Here is an 18,717-nt window from a genome sequence, read left to right on the forward strand (position 1 = left end):
TTCAGACAAACTGTATCCTCTATGCTGTCCACATTCACTTCAGACAAACTGTATCCTCTATGCTGTCCACATTCACTTCAGACAGCAAAAAGGACCCTGCCACAGAAAGCAGGTTGGGGGGGGGGGCATTGGATGATACTCGGAAGAGGAAGTGTCCCCAATCACTCAGCCCTGTCCTGGCTGGGTAACAGTCCAGCAGCCTCTGATGTAGAGAGGTGTCCTGGCTGGGTAACAGTCCAGCAGCCTCTGATGCAGAGAGGTGTCCTGACTGGGTAACAGGACACTGGTGCAACAATGCTGCTGTAGTTTGAGAGGAAGGAGGCTGTCCCAGAGGCAGCAGGTGGCTGTTTAGGAGGAGAGCTCCGCCTCCGCTAAACTCTCTCATTTATTCATAAGTCTCAAAAGAACACTTCAGGGGTGAGTGAGTGTGTGTAGGTGGGTAGTGTGTGTGTGTGTGTGTGTGTGTGTGTGTGTGTGTGTGTGTGTGTGTGTGTGTGTGTGTGTGTGTGTGTGTGTGTGTGTGTGTGTGCGTGTGCGTGCGCGTGCGCGTGCGCGTGCGTGTGTGTGTGGGTAGGCGGTTTAGAAAGGGATGTGGTCAAGGGGGGAAGATTAGCTTCTCCCTCATATGAATAATGTATTACTGCTGCTAAAATAGACTATTGGAGGTCTAATGCAATGTGTGTGTGTTGTGTGTGTGTGTGTGTGTGTGTGTGTGTGTGTGTGTGTGTGTGTGTGTGTGTGCTAAGATCATTTTGACAGAAGACATTAGTTTAGCTACCCAATATAACAGCAGTTGATGATGAAGTTATGACAAAAGGCCTTAATGTCAGTGAGTAACTGTGTGAGTTTCGAGGACTTACCCAGAAATGAAGTCACATGAGGCCATTAAAAGCAATGTCTTCTTCAGTGTGTGGTGGGATGGAGGCGTTATTTCGAATCCCACATAGGTTACGCAAAAACCACGCCCTGTGCTGGGATTGGCCAGGAGCAAGTCTTTTGTCTTCTTTTGACAGCTGGAATCTCCCACACCACAACCACTGCACGGCACGCAGCCCAGTGATTTCATGAACCAACTGAATTGCTCTTGATAGCGGACATTGAAATTAATTATTAGTGTATTAACGCTAATGAAAACGTAACACACAAGCTTTTCAAACAAACATTTCCCACACACCACAAACACTGTGCCCAGCCCAGCGATTTTATTAACCAAATTGCTCTTGATAGTGGGCATTGAAAATAAATTACTGTAATAACGGCAATGAAAACATAAGCTTTTAACACACAATCGATTTTTAAACATTTATTTCAAAACATCATTGTAAAATTCAGGCCTTTAGCCAAAGCTTCAATAACAGAGCTCAGCTGACAGTTTAACCTGCAAATGAAAAATATAAAAAATATAAAATTTAAAATACAATAGGCTACAGCACATAGGCCTAGCTCCCCCCCGCCCAGGCCAGCCGTTTGTTCCAGGCCAGTGAAGTCCCAACAATCTACAAAAACATGCAATAATATAAAATCATAGATAAAAAGTTGAATCATACAAAATAAATAAAACCAAAAGTAAATGGTTAGCCTTCCAAATGGCCAAGGGCAGCATCTGTTATTCTGACTGAGGCGGGTGGTCAGAAAGTCAAATAACATTAAAATACATTGTATGCTTTGGTGCGATGTAGGATTTTGTCTTTCAATATCCTCGTTACAGCCTCGCTTGGTGTTGTTGCTTCTCACAGGAATTGTGTCCCTGTAACAGAGAGCCCAACATGAGCATGAGCGCCTGGCCAATCCCGGCGCTTGACTGCTGCCTAGGCGGGCACAGGGTGTGGTTTTTGCGGAACCTATGTGCGATTCGAAATAACGCGGGATGGAGGTGTTGAAGAGGTTCAGCCATCGTTGGTGAGTCCAGCTCTCTTCTGGACGGAGCTCTCGCTCTCTGTTGTTTAGGCGACTGTTTAGGACTTGGATTCCACTGTTAAGTGTTGCTTCCTCACTTCCTGTGCTTGGAGAAGATTCCCCACCAGTACAGTGACCATAGGGCTGCTGGACAGTATCCAGTAGTACAGTGACCATAGGGCTGCTGGACAGTATCTAGTAGTACAGTGACCATAGGGCTGGACAGTATCCAGTACAGTGACCATAGAGCTGGACAGTATCCAGTGTAGAGACCATAGGGCTGGACAGTATCCAGTGCAGTGACCATAGAGCTGGACAGTATCCAGTACAGTGACCATAGGGCTGCTGGACAGTATCCAGTATAGTGACCATAGGGCTGGACAGTATCCAGTGTAGTGACCATAGGGCTGGACAGTATCCAGTACAGTGACCATAGGACTGGACAGTATCCAGTGTAGAGACCATAGGGCTGGACAGTATCCAGTACAGTGACCATAGGGCTGGACAGTATCCAGTGTAGTGACCATAGGGCTGGACAGTATCCAGTGTAGAGACCATAGGACTGGACAGTATCCAGTGTAGTGACCATAGAGCTGGACAGTATCCAGTATAGTGACCATAGGGCTGGACAGTATCCAGTGTAGGGACCATAGAGCTGGACAGTATCCAGTGTAGTGACCATAGAGCTGGACAGTATCCAGTATAGTGACCATAGGGCTGGACAGTATCCAGTGTAGGGACCATAGAGCTGGACAGTATCCAGTGTAGTGACCATAGAGCTGGACAGTATCCAGTGTAGTGACCATAGAGCTGGACAGTATCCAGTATAGTGACCATAGGGCTGGACAGTATCCAGTGTAGAGACCATAGAGCTGGACAGTATCCAGTGTAGAGACCATAGGGCTGGACAGTATCCAGTGTAGAGACCATAGGGCTGGACAGTATCCAGTGCAGTGACCATAGGGCTGGACAGTATCCAGTGCAGTGACCATAGGGCTGGACAGTATCCTGTGCAGAGACCATAGGGCTGGACAGTATCCAGTGTAGAGACCATAGGGCTGGACAGTATCCAGTGCAGTGACCATAGGGCTGGACAGTATCCTGTGCAGAGACCATAGGGCTGGACAGTATCCAGTGTAGAGACCATAGGACTGGACAGTATCCAGTGCAGTGACCATAGGGCTGGACAGTATCCAGTGTAGAGACCATAGGGCTGGACAGTATCCAGTGTAGAGAGTAGACCATAGGGCTGGACAGTATCCAGTGTAGAGACCATAGGGCTGGACAGTATCCAGTGTAGAGACCATAGGGCTGGACAGTATCCTGTGCAGAGACCATAGGGCTGGACAGTAGGGTTGGGAATCACCAGATGCCCACGATACGATACTGAAATGATACTTGAGTCACGATACGATAGTATTGCGATACTGCGATATTTTCGATATTTTCGATATTGCGATATTGCGATATATTGAATATTGCGATATTTCGATATATTGCGATTTCTTACTTTTTCAACTGCAAATGATGTCCCCAAAGGAAAACTTTGTCAACATCTGGTTTATATAAGAACAATTTTTCAGTCTGTACATCTGACTTCAACCATTTTATTGCAGCAACATTGTCAAGTAGACAGACCAACAACTTTCATAAAGTCATGTCATAGTTGCATGCACCTGACAAACTGAACTGTTTGTTACAGTCTACTAAAGCTGCGTTCACACCGACCTATTAAAGTTAGTCGCTGGCGTCGAGTTTACATACAAAGTCAATGCAAACGAGCGATTGAGCGTATATTCGCCTGGGAGAATAATCGCTGGGCGTCCGAGCGGCAGAGACAGAGCGATAGGGAGAAAATACGCTCGTCGCTCAAGATGAAATATCCCAACTCGAGCGAAAATACGCTGGCCTCAGTCGCTCGCTGTTCAATGCTGATTGGCTGCCGTGTGAGAGCGAGTCAAGGATCACTCTGGCTTGGAACAAACCGCTGGTTTATTAGTGTGGCAACAAACCGCATTGACAGCCTGACAGCTGACATGAAGTGAAGTCTGTACTACCGGTATGCAGCTCGCATTAGGAGCACGCTGATAGGCTTAGCTTGTAAACAATGACGGTGGCTCATAGTGGACAAACAGCATGACATTGCGTAACGTTATATCCCCCACATGTCCGTCATTTCGTGTGCCTGTTGATGAGCGATTTAAACAGAGCGACAGAGCGATTCCAAAGGGTTGACTTGAGCGACAGAGCGAAAAATAAATATCTCGGTGTGAACGCTCCTTTACAGTCCACCTTAACTGGATGTGTGTGTGGACTACTGTACTTATGTAGTTTTTGCAACTTCACTTCACTTACACAAAACATTTTGTGCAGCCCATTCAGTAACTGGGGAATTTGTAAATGACTGTTATGACAAAACTGTTACTGTTAAAACAAAATGAAAATATGCTACCGTTTGTTTACTGCTGGCCTTGGAACTAAAGTTTATAGTAGCCCGGTGGCCTGGCATGGCCTGCAAAAAAAAAAAAAAAAAAAAAAAAAAGAATTGCAATATCGATACTTGGCGTCCAAATATCGATACAATATCGTCAGGCAAAATATCGCGATACTGTGGTGTATCGATTTTTTCCCCCACCCCTACTGGACAGTATCCAGTGCAGTGACCATAGGGCTGGACAGTATCGATATTATATCGATATCGTGATATGAGACTAGATATCAGTTTAGATTTTGGATATCATAATTTCAGGATATAAACTTCAAGTGTTGTCTTTTCCTGGTTTTAAATACTGCATTACAGTAATTAAGTGATGAACTGACCAGACTGTTCTATTATTTGCCTTCACCCACTTTGTCAGTATATCCACATTACTGATCATTATTTATCATTATACCATGGTCTGGGTGAATACTCGATTCTGATTGGCTGCAAGGTGTCCATTATTTTGTGATATTGTACAGTGATAATGGACACCTAGCTAAATGGTCTGTTCACCGTTCATATCAATGCGCCATAGTTTCATCAGTGTTATCAGGAGAGCAGTTTGAGCTCTATACCCCCCCCGTTAAGGGTTAATATGACAATTTTGGATGTTGAGAAAAAAATTGACTCGGTCAAAGTAAGTATTTAAATCACCCCTGTGTGCTCAGTTTATCAAAAATAACTCTTATTTACAATTTTGATTTTCGTTTCGGAGATTTTTTAACCTCGCGTCACCAGGCTCTTCTCGGCGAGAAACGAGCGGGGGCGAGCCCGGCCTTTGACACAGAGAGAGAGAGAGAGAGAGAGAGAGAGAGAGAGAGAGAGAGAGAGAGAGAGAGAGAGAGAGAGAGAGAGAGAGAGAGAGAGAGAGAGAGAGAGAGAGAGAGAGAGAGAGAGAGAGAGAGAGAGAGAGAGAGAGAGAGAGAGAGAGAGAGAGAGAGAGAGAGAGAGAGAGAGAGAGAGAGAGAAATCATTTTCGTTTCGGAGATTCCCTCTCCTGAGAGAAGCCGGCTCTTCTGGTCAGCTGACAGAAGCCGGGCTCTCAGCTGTCAACTGTCAAACCCCCTGTTTACAACTTCCAGCAGCCAGGCGCTCTGGGAGAGCGCGCGCTGCCTCTTATCACTGATACAAATCAAGGGGTCCACCCGCTATGCACAAATCAAGTCAAAGAGGAAAAAGACGAGATCAACAAAAAGAAAACAACGCAATGGGCAGTTAACAGCAACACACTGAGAGACGTCCTTGTACAAAACATACCTGGACTCCAACATACTGAAAGCAGATAGTTTTCACTCTACTCCTGCCTCGCGTCATTTACGTCTTATAAGACCCGCAAACGTTAACGCAATTCCCTGGAATGCGAGATTAAACAACCCAGTTACATGCCGTTGCATTCAGACATTGCCGTTTTATTTTGTATGTTGTTACATAGGCTACAATTGGCCAAATTATTAGTTAGCTTGATTCTAGAATTGTGCCAGGTGTAGAAACTAAGCAGCCATTTTATCCAATGATAGCCTAATCTTGAGCAGCCGAGGGGACTATTTTATCTCGCCGGTTCTCAACTCATATTCAAGGTTATGAAAACTAGATTTTGATTGCAAAATGCATGAAAATATAAATGAATGGTCTTGTTTTGTTTCTTTGGCAAGTGACCATGGTATAAGCGGGTTAATGCACTTCGAGGTGTCCATTATCACTTTTTAAGGGACTTCGCGGAGGCAACCATCCTCGGCTTCGCCTCGGACGGTTCACGCCTCCACGTCGTCCCTTAAAAAGTGATAATGGACACCTCGTCGTGCATTAACCCTTACGTAATCTTGATCATTGTGTAAAGTCTTGTTTTAGTCTCACATGCGGCTTTGACTTACAACTGAACATTTAGCCCACTCCATAGAAAAGACTGAGCTATATATAGTGTATCTCCATTCAGCCTCAAAATACCCCATGCTGATAATAATAGCAATGGAATCTAGGCAAGTAGGCCTAATGTGTGGTGTCAGTTAGTGGAGGCGGGGCCTAATGTGTGGTGTCAGTTAGTGGAGGCGGGACAAGCTTCTTTGTTGCAGCGCTACTTTGTGATTCAGGCAGATAAGAGGTCTGTATTTGAATATGCAAATGTTCATGTGCCAAGGCATGTGGACAGAACAACAACTACCTAGTGGACAGAACAAGAACTACAGGCAGCCTGTCATGCCATGGCAGAGGGTCGACACTGATCTCTGTTCAGCACCCTGGACAGCTCCCAAATACTGCCACCATCAGGCGGTGCAGTCTCCATCACCACCCTGCACAACGAGAATGCAGAAGTGTGTGTGTGTGTGTGTGTGTGTGTGTGTGTGTGTGTGTGTGTGTGTGTGTGTGTGTGTGTGTAAGTGTAAGTGTGTGCGGGCAATTTGGGGGTGACACAAACTCAAAATCCACGCAACACATACAGTATTTATACTATAGAGCAGGGATGTCAGAGATACGGCCCGCAGGTTTCATCCGGCCCGCGAGATGTTTTGGAATATAAAAAAAATATATATATATATATATATATATATATATATATATATATATATACATGTATATATATATATATATATATATATATATATTATTATTATTAATAAATTCGCACCCCATTATCATGAACTACGTGTGGCTAATAAGCAAGCTAAGAGTTCATTCATAAGTTAATTAACCTGCACTACAAGGAAGTATGTCAGTAGGTCATCAGGTGTAAACAAAGCCGCCATGATGCCACGCCGGAATTGAATTGCGCATTCGGCTACCTACCAAAAAACAAAGGAATCAACAAGATGCTGTCGAAAAAGAGAAATGGAAAGAGCAGTATTTCTTTTGTGAAGTAAATGGGTAAATGATAGGGCTGGCACGGATCACGGATAATCCGTGACCCGTACGGATCAGCCCCCACGGTTCGGAACGCGGTTCGGAACATCAATAGTCCGCGGACCCCCCCCCCCCCCCCTTCGTTTCATTTAACGTTTAATGTTCGTGTATGAGAACGCCCAGCGCAGCCAGACACAGACAGGCATAATCATGGCAAGCACAATTGAGCTTCCTCATCCCTTGTCGCTGCTGTAAAGTATGTCTGAAGGCTGTGGCTAGTGGCTACTAAAGACAGAGTCACACAAACTTATTTCAACACCTCTGAAAAAGCACAGGAATGCGATCAGCGTGTTGCGCGCTGCACAAGATAACGAGAGCCACAACACACACACACACACACACACACACACACACACGCGCGCGCACACGTTTCACAAACACATTATCACCGGACGGTGAAATGTTGCCTTAGGACACATAACAACAAAACAACACGTGGGGCCACTGAGTAGCTTAACGTAGCATCAACGTTATATTTCCAGACTGACCTGGTCTGGTCTGTAGGTCTGTACCCGTGTCATGTGACTGGTGCAAGCAACAGCCACGAAGTTAGGCATAGCAGTGCCACCTAAAACAGGAAGTTGGGTCGTTCTGCCTTCAGAGTAAAAGCATACATTGTGTCACTTATGAGAAAAAAATATTTTTTGAGCTGTGCAGGGCAACAAATGGTTAGAGAATTATAATAGTATTAAAAAAATCTAATCGAAAATCTAATTTTGAGAGAAAAAATCTGATATATTTTTTTTTTTGCTGATCCGAAAAATCCGTGATCCGTGGCTCAAAATCCGTCACGCGATCCGATCCGTGGGTTTTCTGATCCGTGCCAGCCCTAGTACCGGTAAATGAGTCGAATTGATTTTAGTAAAAAACAAAATCCGGCCCCCATGAGGTCTCAGTTGAACAAATCCGGCCCTCTACCTAATATGAGTCTGACACCCCTGCTATAGACCGTAGCACTGTAAAAATGGTCCATTCACAGACACACACACACACACACACACACACACACACACACACACACACACACACACACACACACACACACACACACACACACACACACAGACTTCACCCAGTTGAGGGAGTGTGTGGTGATCCTGCCGTCTCATCATTGTGTTGAATAGGGGCAGTGGGGCCAGTCAGGAGGTAGTCTCTTAAAACAGACTGTCTCATCTACATCCGGTGAATGCAACTATAAACAGTCTGTACGTTACACCCCCAGAACATGCACAAGGAAGTTGGGAAAAAAACCTTCAGACTGGAAGGAAGTTCGACGGAATCCAACCAATCACGACACGTGTGTCCACGAAAAAAAAATCTGATTGGACTAATGAGCGGAAGAAGCATTTGAAAATTGCGGAAGCCAACTCGTCTGTTCTAAGAGACTAGTCACACTGTTCTGTCTGTGTCCTACCTGCTCCTCTCTTTGACATCGACCTCGCTCTGTCTAGTGGCTTTTACCCTGTCACACACACACACACACACACACACACACACACACACACACACACACACACACACACACACACACACACACACACACACACAATACAATTTCACACTGTTGTCTGCTTCTGCTTTCACTTTCTCTCTCAGAGGGTGAGTCACTCTCTCTCTCTTCTCCTTCCTGCTGTCCTCTCTTCCTCTCTCTCATGCAGGGCCCTTAAGGTTATATTAGACTTTGATTCAAACTTGATCTCATCTCTCGTTTCTCTTCATCAGTCCTACTCCACTGCTTATTTCATGACATCTTCTGTCTGTGTCTGTCTGTCTGTCTGTCTGCCTGTCTGCCTGTCTGTCTGTCTGTCTGTCTGACTGTGTGTCTGTCTGTCTGTCTGTCTGTCTGTCTGTCTGTCTGTCTGTCTGTCTGTCTGTCTGTCTGACTGTGTGTCTGTCTGTCTGTCTGTCTGTCTGTCTGTCTGACTGTGTGTCTGTCTGTCTGTCTGTCTGTCTGTCTGTCTGTCTGTCTGTCTGTCTGTCTGTCTGTCTGTCTGACTGTGTGTCTGTCTGTCTGTCTGTCTGTCTCTCTGTCTGTCTGTCTGTCTGTCTGTCTCTCTCCCTCTCTCTCCCCTCTCTCTCAGTGTCAGGCCAGGCTAACAGTGGGGCAGAGTGTCATTGAGTTGTTCTGCTGTGTTCATGCTGTGTTCTTAGTTAGTCCACTGGACACAGGGCTTACAGGCAGGCAGAGGAACATTTCAACGGACAAACAAACAGCTGAAGTGTGTGTGTGTGTGTGTGTGTGTGTGTGTGTGTGTGTGAGAGAGTGTGTGCGTGTGTGCGTGTGTGTGTGTGTGTGTGTGTGTGTGTGTGTGTTTCTGTCTGTCTGTCTGTGTTTCCCTTCTGCTTTTTGGCGAGTGCAGGGAACATGTGACGCGTGGGCCTGTTGGTTACGGTTTCAGAATGAGGCCGAGCTGAAGTTTGAACAGCAGAAGCTTAATCTCAGGACACTCTGTCTGTCTGTCGTACACTCTGTCAACAGTTACAACAGACTGTAGTGGTTGTTCTATTACTGAGGTCATGTCATTTATTTTGCAGAGGTAGTGCGGACCTGTGGACTCTAACCAAGAAGCCACAGCAGGAGGGGACCGAAGAAAAGCGGGACTGACTCGATCAGCAGGAGGAAACTCTCTGTACTTTATCATCATCATTGAGAAAAAGACGCAAAAAGACAGCGAGGAAGAAGAGGTACAGACACATGATTATTATTATTATTATTCAGTTATTAATTTAAGTTATTAAGTTATCCTTTATTTGTCCCCTTGGGGAAATTCATCCTCTGCATTTGACCCATCCTCTACTAGGAACCTTCCTAGAACTAGGAGCAGTAGGCAGCCACTGTGCAGAGCCCGGGGACCAACTCCAGTTCTTTAGCCAGCTAGCCTGGTCCAAACCATCCTGATCACGAGACCTCACATCCTGTTTCACTCTACCTATCAGTCTAGTGGGCGGGAGTAATTGCCTTGACAGACAACTCCTTCAGCCAATCAGTGCGGCCAAATCCACTCAAAAGAACGGCGGAAATGTATTTTGCACTGAGAAACTCCACTAGTGCATAGTACTCTTGTTCTTGTTTAATTGTTGTTATTGAGTCGATGTCTGTAATAACGGCGCTTTTGGCTGTGTTTACTACTGTTAACATTAGCAGTCTTTGCTTCGGGAGACGCCATCCCTGATTTGGCCGGTTACGTTGTCATTGTGGGTGACTGGAAGTCCAGACTGATCTGTAGAAAGAAACCCAACTAGAGTGAGTTAGTTAGTTAGTTAGTTAGTTCGTTTTTATTTCCGTGTTATGCCATTTCTGGCCCATCCCACATGGGATTACAAGACACTATCACACCAAAATATATATAAACATCCGAATTTCATTATAAAGTAACTCTGAAGTCATGAAAATGTACTATTTTCTTGGCTACCCCCCACATATTGGTCTAGCCTCCCCCAAGCCCCCCCTTAGAAAACAATCCTAGAGCTATGCCTGCCCATCAAACCAAGCACCACCCCCCTCTGCTCTCACCCACCTTCCCCAGGATGAAGCTGCAGGAGGAGCTGAACCCCATGCTGCTGCTCCTCTTCCACCTGATGGTGTGGATCTACACCTCCATCACCTTCCTGCCCTCCTACCTCCTCAGCTGGCTCTCCGGCCCTGATCCGGGCTTCGGCGGCTCCCAGGAAGAGCGAGCCCAGAGGGCCAAGGCCCGCTCCGTGTCGGGGTACCCCGAGGGACCCTACCGGGCGCTGAGCGCCACCAAGAGGCTGGCGGCGTCGCTGCACCCCGGGGTGGACACTCTGGACAAGGTGTTTGAGTACGCAGCCCGGAGATTCCCCCACAGAGACTGCCTGGGTACCAGGGAGGTGATCAGCGAGGATGATGAGCAACAGAGCAACGGAAAGGTGTTTAAGAAGGTATGTATGGAGGGATGGAGAGAGAAGTGAAGATGGTTTATTAAACATAACACAACTAACAATGACCACATAACAGGGTATTAAGCAGAACTGTAAGAATGAAAAGTCTCATAATATTGTTTGCACGCTTCCACCCAAGCAGCCCAGCAGGCTGGTCCAGTGCTCTCAGAAGAGGAGAGACTTCAGATGTCCAAAGTAATAAAGTATGGCCCTGGAGCACACGGATCAAGTGTAGAATAAACTTCTATTGACTAACGTTTCGACACCAAGTGCGTCTTCATGACTCATGTCATGACTCTGATATACTGTATATGAATGACAGCAGGCAATCCTGTGTATAAAATAACAGCACTAAAGTATATTGAAACAAAACATGGATGAAAAATACGTCCAATATAAAATAAATTAAAATACACGAAATATGTTCAGTATGAAAATAGATGGACAGGTTGTTCCAAAAAGAAAAGTTGTTGGTATCAGCTCAGCATTCCTCATTTCAACCAATCAGCATGGCAAACGATTTATTTGACACTGGAAGGGCCAAGCCCGCTGTTTTGAATTTTAGACTTGAAATTTCCCAACTTTCAAGTGTTCACAAATCAAAATCTGTTCAATTATAATCAATTGTTGTCGTTATACATACGTTTTCTCTTTCAATTGATGGCTTATTCACCTTTTTCAGAGCGCCAAAATCCACTGGCCTTTGGACAGTAGTGTTGAGAGGAAAGCATTAAGGATACAAGATGAAAAAGAGAGATAGAAAGTTGTTCAGAAAGAGAGTGGTGTTAGGGGAAAAGGAGCGTGTCAAAAGCATGAGAGACAAGTTGCTGCCATGTGGCACGTTTGACCTTGTGTCATCTCTGACATGTTGGATTTGTTTATAGACTCTACTGTATGTCAGTATACATGCACCAGTCTAAACTGTAGTGTATACATGCACCAGTCTAAACTGTAGTGTATACATGCACCAGTCTAAACTGTAGTGTATACATGCACCAGTCTAAACTAACACCCGCATCATCCTCAGATCAACTCAAATATGTTGCCTCGTCATTCAGTCTGAACTTTACCCAAGCAGAGAGCTTGGAGGCAGGTTTAGTCCATGTATGTGTGAGTGGATACAGTTTAGTCCATGTATGTGTGAGTGGATACAGTTTAGTCCATGTATGTGTGAGTGGATACAGTTTAGTCCATGTATGTGTGAGTGGATACAGTCCATGTATGTGTGAGTGGAGACAGTACATGTATGTGTGAGTGGATACAGTCCATGTATGTGTGAGTGGAGACAGTACATGTATGTGTGAGTGGAGACAGTACATGTATGTGTGAGTGGATACAGTACATGTATGTGTGAGTGGAGACAGTACATGTATGTGTGAGTGGAGACAGTACATGTATGTGTGAGTGGAGACAGTACATGTATGTGTGAGTGGAGACAGTCCATGTATGTGTGAGTGGAGACGGTACATGTACTGTATGTGTGAGTGGAGACAGTCCATGTATGTGTGAGTGGATACAGTCCATGTATGTGTGAGTGGATACAGTCCATGTATGTGTGAGTGGAGACAGTCCATGTATGTGTGAATGGAGACAGTCCATGTATGTGTGAGTGGATACAGTTTAGTCCATGTATGTGTGAGTGGATACAGTTTAGTCCATGTATGTGTGAGTGGATACAGTACATGTACTGTATGTGTGAGTGGATACAGTCCATGTATGTGTGAGTGGAGACAGTCCATGTATGTGTGAGTGGATACAGTCCATGTATGTGTGAGTGGAGACAGTCCATGTATGTGTGAGTGGAGACAGTCCATGTATGTGTGAGTGGATACAGTCCATGTATGTGTGAGTGGAGACAGTCCATGTATGTGTGAGTGGATACAGTCCATGTATGTGTGAGTGGATACAGTTTAGTCCATGTATGTGTGAGTGGATACAGTTTAGTCCATGTATGTGTGAGTGGATACAGTCCATGTATGTGTGAGTGGATACAGTCCATGTATGTGTGAGTGGATACAGTTTAGTCCATGTATGTGTGAGTGGATTAGTGCTGCAGGATTTGGGGAAAAGGTGCGATTAGCGATTAGGGTGGACAATATTGCGATTGCGATTGTGATTGCGATATAATAAACAAGAGTTTTTTTTTTACCTTTATTTATACAGGGGGAGTCTCACTGAGAGCAATGCTCTCTTTTTCAGGAGTGCCCTGTTCACATTCACACACACATTCATACCTGGAAGCTGACCAGTACAACCACAGTCTGATCTGCTGGCCACTGATCAGCTCCACTGGAGCAGTTGGGGTTAAGGCCTTGCTCAAGGGCACCTCAGTGGTGGTAATGAGGGAGGGGCAAGCGCTGCCTTTTCACTTTCCCCACCCAGATTTATCCTGCCGGTCCCGGGGATTGAAGCTCGCTTCTCTAACCGTTGGGCCACCACTGCCACTAGGTATCTAGGGATGTGCCGGCATGAGTTTTTGACGGTATGATAACCTTGGACAAAAATACCACGGTTTCACATATCACAGACTAAAATACATGAAATATGTTACAATTTAAAATATATTAAAACTAAAAAAATAAAACAATTTGAAATTAAATTATCTTTACAAAAAAATAAAACATTTTGAGACATTTGCCTGTCCCAAACATGTAAAAAAGAAACACCAGTCAAATAGAAACTGCACTGTGTTACAGCACATAGAAGATGGCTCAGCAAAGTTGCAAAGTTAGTTACATGTCTGTCCAGCAATACTAATGAATGATACACCCCGTTTATTTATTTTGTAGCGACAGATGGCCTTAAACGCCACACTCACGTGACGCTTCTTGAGAGAGAGAGGTGAGAACGTGCATCTGCAGACTTTTAACGAGGGGACCATGAAGGCGTCATGTGACAGGCTAGTTAGCTAGCCTGGAGGTGATGCTGCCAGTGCTGGCAGCTGCGACAGTGTTTTGCTATCAACCTTGTTAATCTCGTTATATTCTTCATCACAGCGGGTCATCCCCACTGTGTACTTAATCGCGCACTAGTTCTGCATAAGCACCTGCAGCTCTCTCCTTATTTTACTGACGTTCTCACTGATCACACGGCTGTTTACATGCGTTTCTGAACGAACGGCTAGCTAGTTATTAGCATAGCTTGCTGTTAGCGATCATGGATGTTCTCTCTCGCCCTCTCTGTAGATAATATGTACCTTGCTGCACATAACATTACTTATTTGCGGGAGTGCATGGGAGAAGTCTCCCGCTAGTATTGATGCCCAGTGTGATGGCTGAGAAATGTGTGTTTGCTGCGTCGCGTGTAACGTTAGTTTAAAGGAGGCTCTCACACACAGTGTGTGTGTGTGTGTGTGTGTGACACACACACTCAAAAAGACGTGAAAAAAATAAAATAATCGCACACTTTTGCGGTTATGCAATCGCACGTGCTGACATCGCGATTGCGATTGCGATTCGATTAATCGTGCAGCACTAGAGTGGATACAGTCCATGTATGTGTGAGTGGATACAGTATGAGCCTATGTCCACGTGCTCACATTCAGTAACAACTGAATCACAGTACCTCACTAATCCAGATTTCCTAATGCTTCTAATCCACTTACACCAACTGTTTCTGCAAGATACATGCTTTCAACCTGTAACACTCTTGAGAAACAACTTGAGTTGAACTTACATTTGTGTGTGTGTGTGTGTGTGTGTGTGTGTGTGTGTGTGTGTGTGTGTGTGTGTGTGTGTGTGTGTGTGTGTGTGTGTGTGTGTGTGTGTGTGTGTGCGTGCGTGCGTGCGTGCGTGCTTGCAAGTAGTACTTGTATACTGTAGGTATGACAGCATGTGTTCTGCCTCAATTGCTGCACTAACAAGTATGAACCATTGGGAGCCAGTATAACCCCAGTAACACATGTTAAATATTGTGTGTGTGTGTCTGTGTGTCTGTGTGTCTGTGTGCGCGTGCGTGTAGTAGTATACAAGAAGTAGATCACTGGACAAGCGACCTGTCAATCACCCCCTTTTATATAATCTATTTTACTCCATTATATAAGAAATAACTCCCATACAGTTGTTATGAAAAGGTGAAATTAGCTAATATAGACCTAAACTGTGTTTTGAAACAGGCTGTAAGGATGCTTAATAATCACTCTTACAAAGTGGGGCATTTTAACATGGGGGTGAACGCGAACGACTGGACTTCTGAGTCCGGCCTCAAGTGGCCATTCGAAGAACTACAGCTTTCAGGATTACTTTGGCGTGTTCATTGGAAAACCTCCGAGCTTGCCCACTGGTTCTGCCTCAATTTCTGCACTAACAAGTATGAACCATTGGGAGCCAGTATAACCCCAGTAATACACGTTTAATAATGTGTGTGTGTGTGTGTGTGTGTGTGTGTGTGTGTGTGTGTGTGTGTGTGTGTGTGTGTGCGTGTGCGTGTGCGTGTGCGTGTGCGTGTGTGTGTGCATGCGTGTGTGTGTGCGTGCCCTGTGTGGACCCATGTGACTTCTGTCATATCAGTGTATATGAGTGTTGGAGAGTATATCCAGAAGGCTTATGTTATTTGTCCCTGCGATGTCCCTCTGAGCAGGACATACAGGCAGGTCTTCAGGCTTTGTCTATCAGAAAGACACAAGTTGTCTTCTTTGGTGATAGATGCACCCAGTGAACCTTTGCTCCTGCTTCTTCTTCATACGCAGCAAGCAAAACATACCATAAACATACCATCTCTTTGTAGGGTAGTGCTTCTGTATGTAATGACTTAGCTGGTAATTGAAGACCCACAGCCCAGTGTGGTTCTTAAAAAAGACCCCATATAGGGTCTGTGTAGAACTATTTCTAATAATAACCTCTCTTATAGTGTTCTTTATAGCACCAAAAAAGGTTCTCCTGGTACAAACGTGCTGGTACAGACTCAGGTGCTATAATAGAACCCGGCCCCAACCTCTGTTTCTGAAAATTCAAGTACCAAAAACGGCATTTCCTTGAATGTGGCCACTTGAGACTGGCTCCAAAAGTGAGTCCATCCCCATAGACCCCCATCTTAAAATGCCCAACTTTATAGCAGAAATAAACACGTTTACAGCCTGGTAAAAAAAAAAAAAAGGTTTTGGTCTGTATGTATAAAGTTTTTTTTTATACACTCTATGGCTGCAAGTCGAAGTCTGATTGCATAGAAGTGAATGTAAATATGGTCCCATTTAAAGTCAAATAGAGTAGCCAATAAAACAGACTGTGCTTTGATGACATGATGGACAGGTCATCTGTCAAGTGATCACACAGCTCATCGAGCATGGACTAATAGCTCTGTCTGGCTCCCAAAAAAACAAGATGGCGACGGTCAAAATGCCATGTCGTGTGTGTGTGTGTGTGTGTGCGCAGAGGACACATACACACACACGCACTATAGTATATATACTATATATATATATATATATATATATATATATATAATGTAAAAATGATAATATATATAAATATATATATATATATATATATATATATATATATATATATATATATATATATATATATATATATATATTATACTGGCTCCCGATTGTTCATACTTGTTAGTGCAGCAATTGAGGCAGTCCATATTTATACAGTCTATGTGTGTGCTTAAACCTTCTAGCGGAGTAACTCTCTCTCTCTCTCGCCCTCACACTCTCTCTCTCAACCATCTCACTCATCTCCTCCTCCCCTCACCCACCCGCTCCTCTTGCCTTCACCCTCTCTGCCTCTGCCGCCCCCTGCAGGTGATCCTGGGCGAGTACTGCTGGCTCTCCTACGAGGAGACCCACGCAGCAGCGGTGCAGATGGGCAGCGGCCTGGCGTCGCTGGGCCAGCGGGCGCACAGCAACATCGCCATCTTCTGCGAGACGCGCGCAGAGTGGATCATCTCCGCCCAGGCCTGCTTCATGCACAACTTCCCACGTGAGTCGAGGGAATCTGTGAAGACAGAAAGACACTGAGACAAGTTCAAGTTCAAGTTCAAGTTTATTGAGTGTCCCAGAAGGGCAATTTGGTTTGCAGCGAGCGTAAAGAACACAGAGACATAGGCACACATGATTAAAACAAAACATAATGTAAAAGCAAACACAAAGCAGCAGATTAAAAATGCACAACAAATTCAAAGTGCAAGTAAGAATACACTAAAACACATACAAAGTGCAACTAAAACAGGCATAAATAGTTTAAGGTGCAACAGTGAGGCCAAGAAAATTGCCCTGATAGACTCTCAGCGCAACACATTTCAAGAGAGATGCTACAATGTATCATTGTATAATAATAATAAAACGCAATAACTCATAAAACAAGTAAAACAAGAGACATTTCTGCAGGTTAAGATACATACCTCTATAAGGTCGGTTGTGTAACGAAATAACTGAAAGACACGTGTAGACTGAGGCCTAGTCCACACGTACACTGTACATGGGTACTTTTGAAAACGGGGGTTTTCCTCCATAATAATTGCGTCCACACAAGCACTGCTTTAGAAAATATTTCCCTCCACACGTGAAGTTACCTTAAACGCAAACACAGCCCGCTATCACCAGCTAGCGAGCAAGCTAACTAACGCTGGTACGTCCTCCTCTGCTTATGGGGTCTGTGTAAAACATCACAGGACACACTGACACCATCCAAACTCACGCACGACTCAAAGAGACCAAAACAAACATGCGTGACAGACATATGAATTAGCCAACCACGGACCTCCTTATTTGCGTGACGCAACTCGTGGGACGGTACATTTTGAACGATGCACGCAGACAGCCGGACTTCCGTTACAGCCCAGCCAATCAGAGGCTTGCTGCAACTTTTCGTGCGGGAAAAACCCGGAAATGCTGACTTGTGATTCAGACCCTCCACTACCGAGGCTCTGACCACGTGAGACTAGGGTTTACGTTATCCGATATAGTGATTGCTGTTTGTTTACTGGGAAAAGTCTGTTGGAGTCTGACATATTTAAATCTCTTCGGTCATAACGTCCAGTGAAAATAATTCCCTCTAAGCACAATTTGAATAGACCCTTCTCACGGGGGCCATTTTGTGTCAAAGAGGCAGGGTAAACACAGGTGCAAGCAACACACTAATGAGGGTTTCCAACTTCCATGATTGGAATTTGGAAACCCTCATTAGTGTTTTGCTTGCACCTGTGTTTATTCTGCCTTTTCGACACAAAATGGCCCCCGTGAAAAGGGTCTATTGTAGCCTATTAAAATCCACACGTCCTTCTATCAGCGTCATTACGGTCGCCATGGCCACATTGTTGACATAGCACTGCAGCTGTCAGCTAGTGACAGCCTATGGTATCATAGGAAGCTATCCACCGTTAGTGTTGTCTCTATTGTCTATTACCGTTTCTAAAAGTCAGAGAAGGAGGCGGAGAAGCAGCTAATTTACACCACACACCTGTGTACTGTTACCTGTGTTCAAATGAGGTGAACAGAGTGGGAGGAGCTGGCTGAACGTTTGGTGGGTTTCTCCTACACTGTAACAATCTACATATCTCTGATCCTCTCTTCCCCTTCATGTATAATCACGCAGGAC

General features: G+C 44.8%; 1 protein-coding gene across 1 annotated transcript in view; it reads left to right on the forward strand.

Moving 5' to 3' along the window:
- The window catches only part of LOC310777415 (fatty acid CoA ligase Acsl3-like), a 70,649-nt gene that overhangs the window by 7,118 nt on the left and 44,814 nt on the right, over positions 1-18,717 (forward strand). The window contains exons 2-4 of the mRNA XM_083637745.1: positions 9,809-9,958; positions 10,801-11,176; positions 16,923-17,100. Coding sequence (XP_083493871.1) covers positions 10,802-11,176; positions 16,923-17,100 — 553 coding nt within the window. The 5' untranslated portion in view covers positions 9,809-9,958; position 10,801. The remainder of the gene's footprint in view (positions 1-9,808; positions 9,959-10,800; positions 11,177-16,922; positions 17,101-18,717) is intronic.

Source organism: Poromitra crassiceps (assembly GCF_964638095.1).
Source record: "Poromitra crassiceps genome assembly, chromosome: 5".
NCBI classification, from domain to species: Eukaryota; Metazoa; Chordata; class Actinopteri; order Beryciformes; family Melamphaidae; genus Poromitra; species Poromitra crassiceps.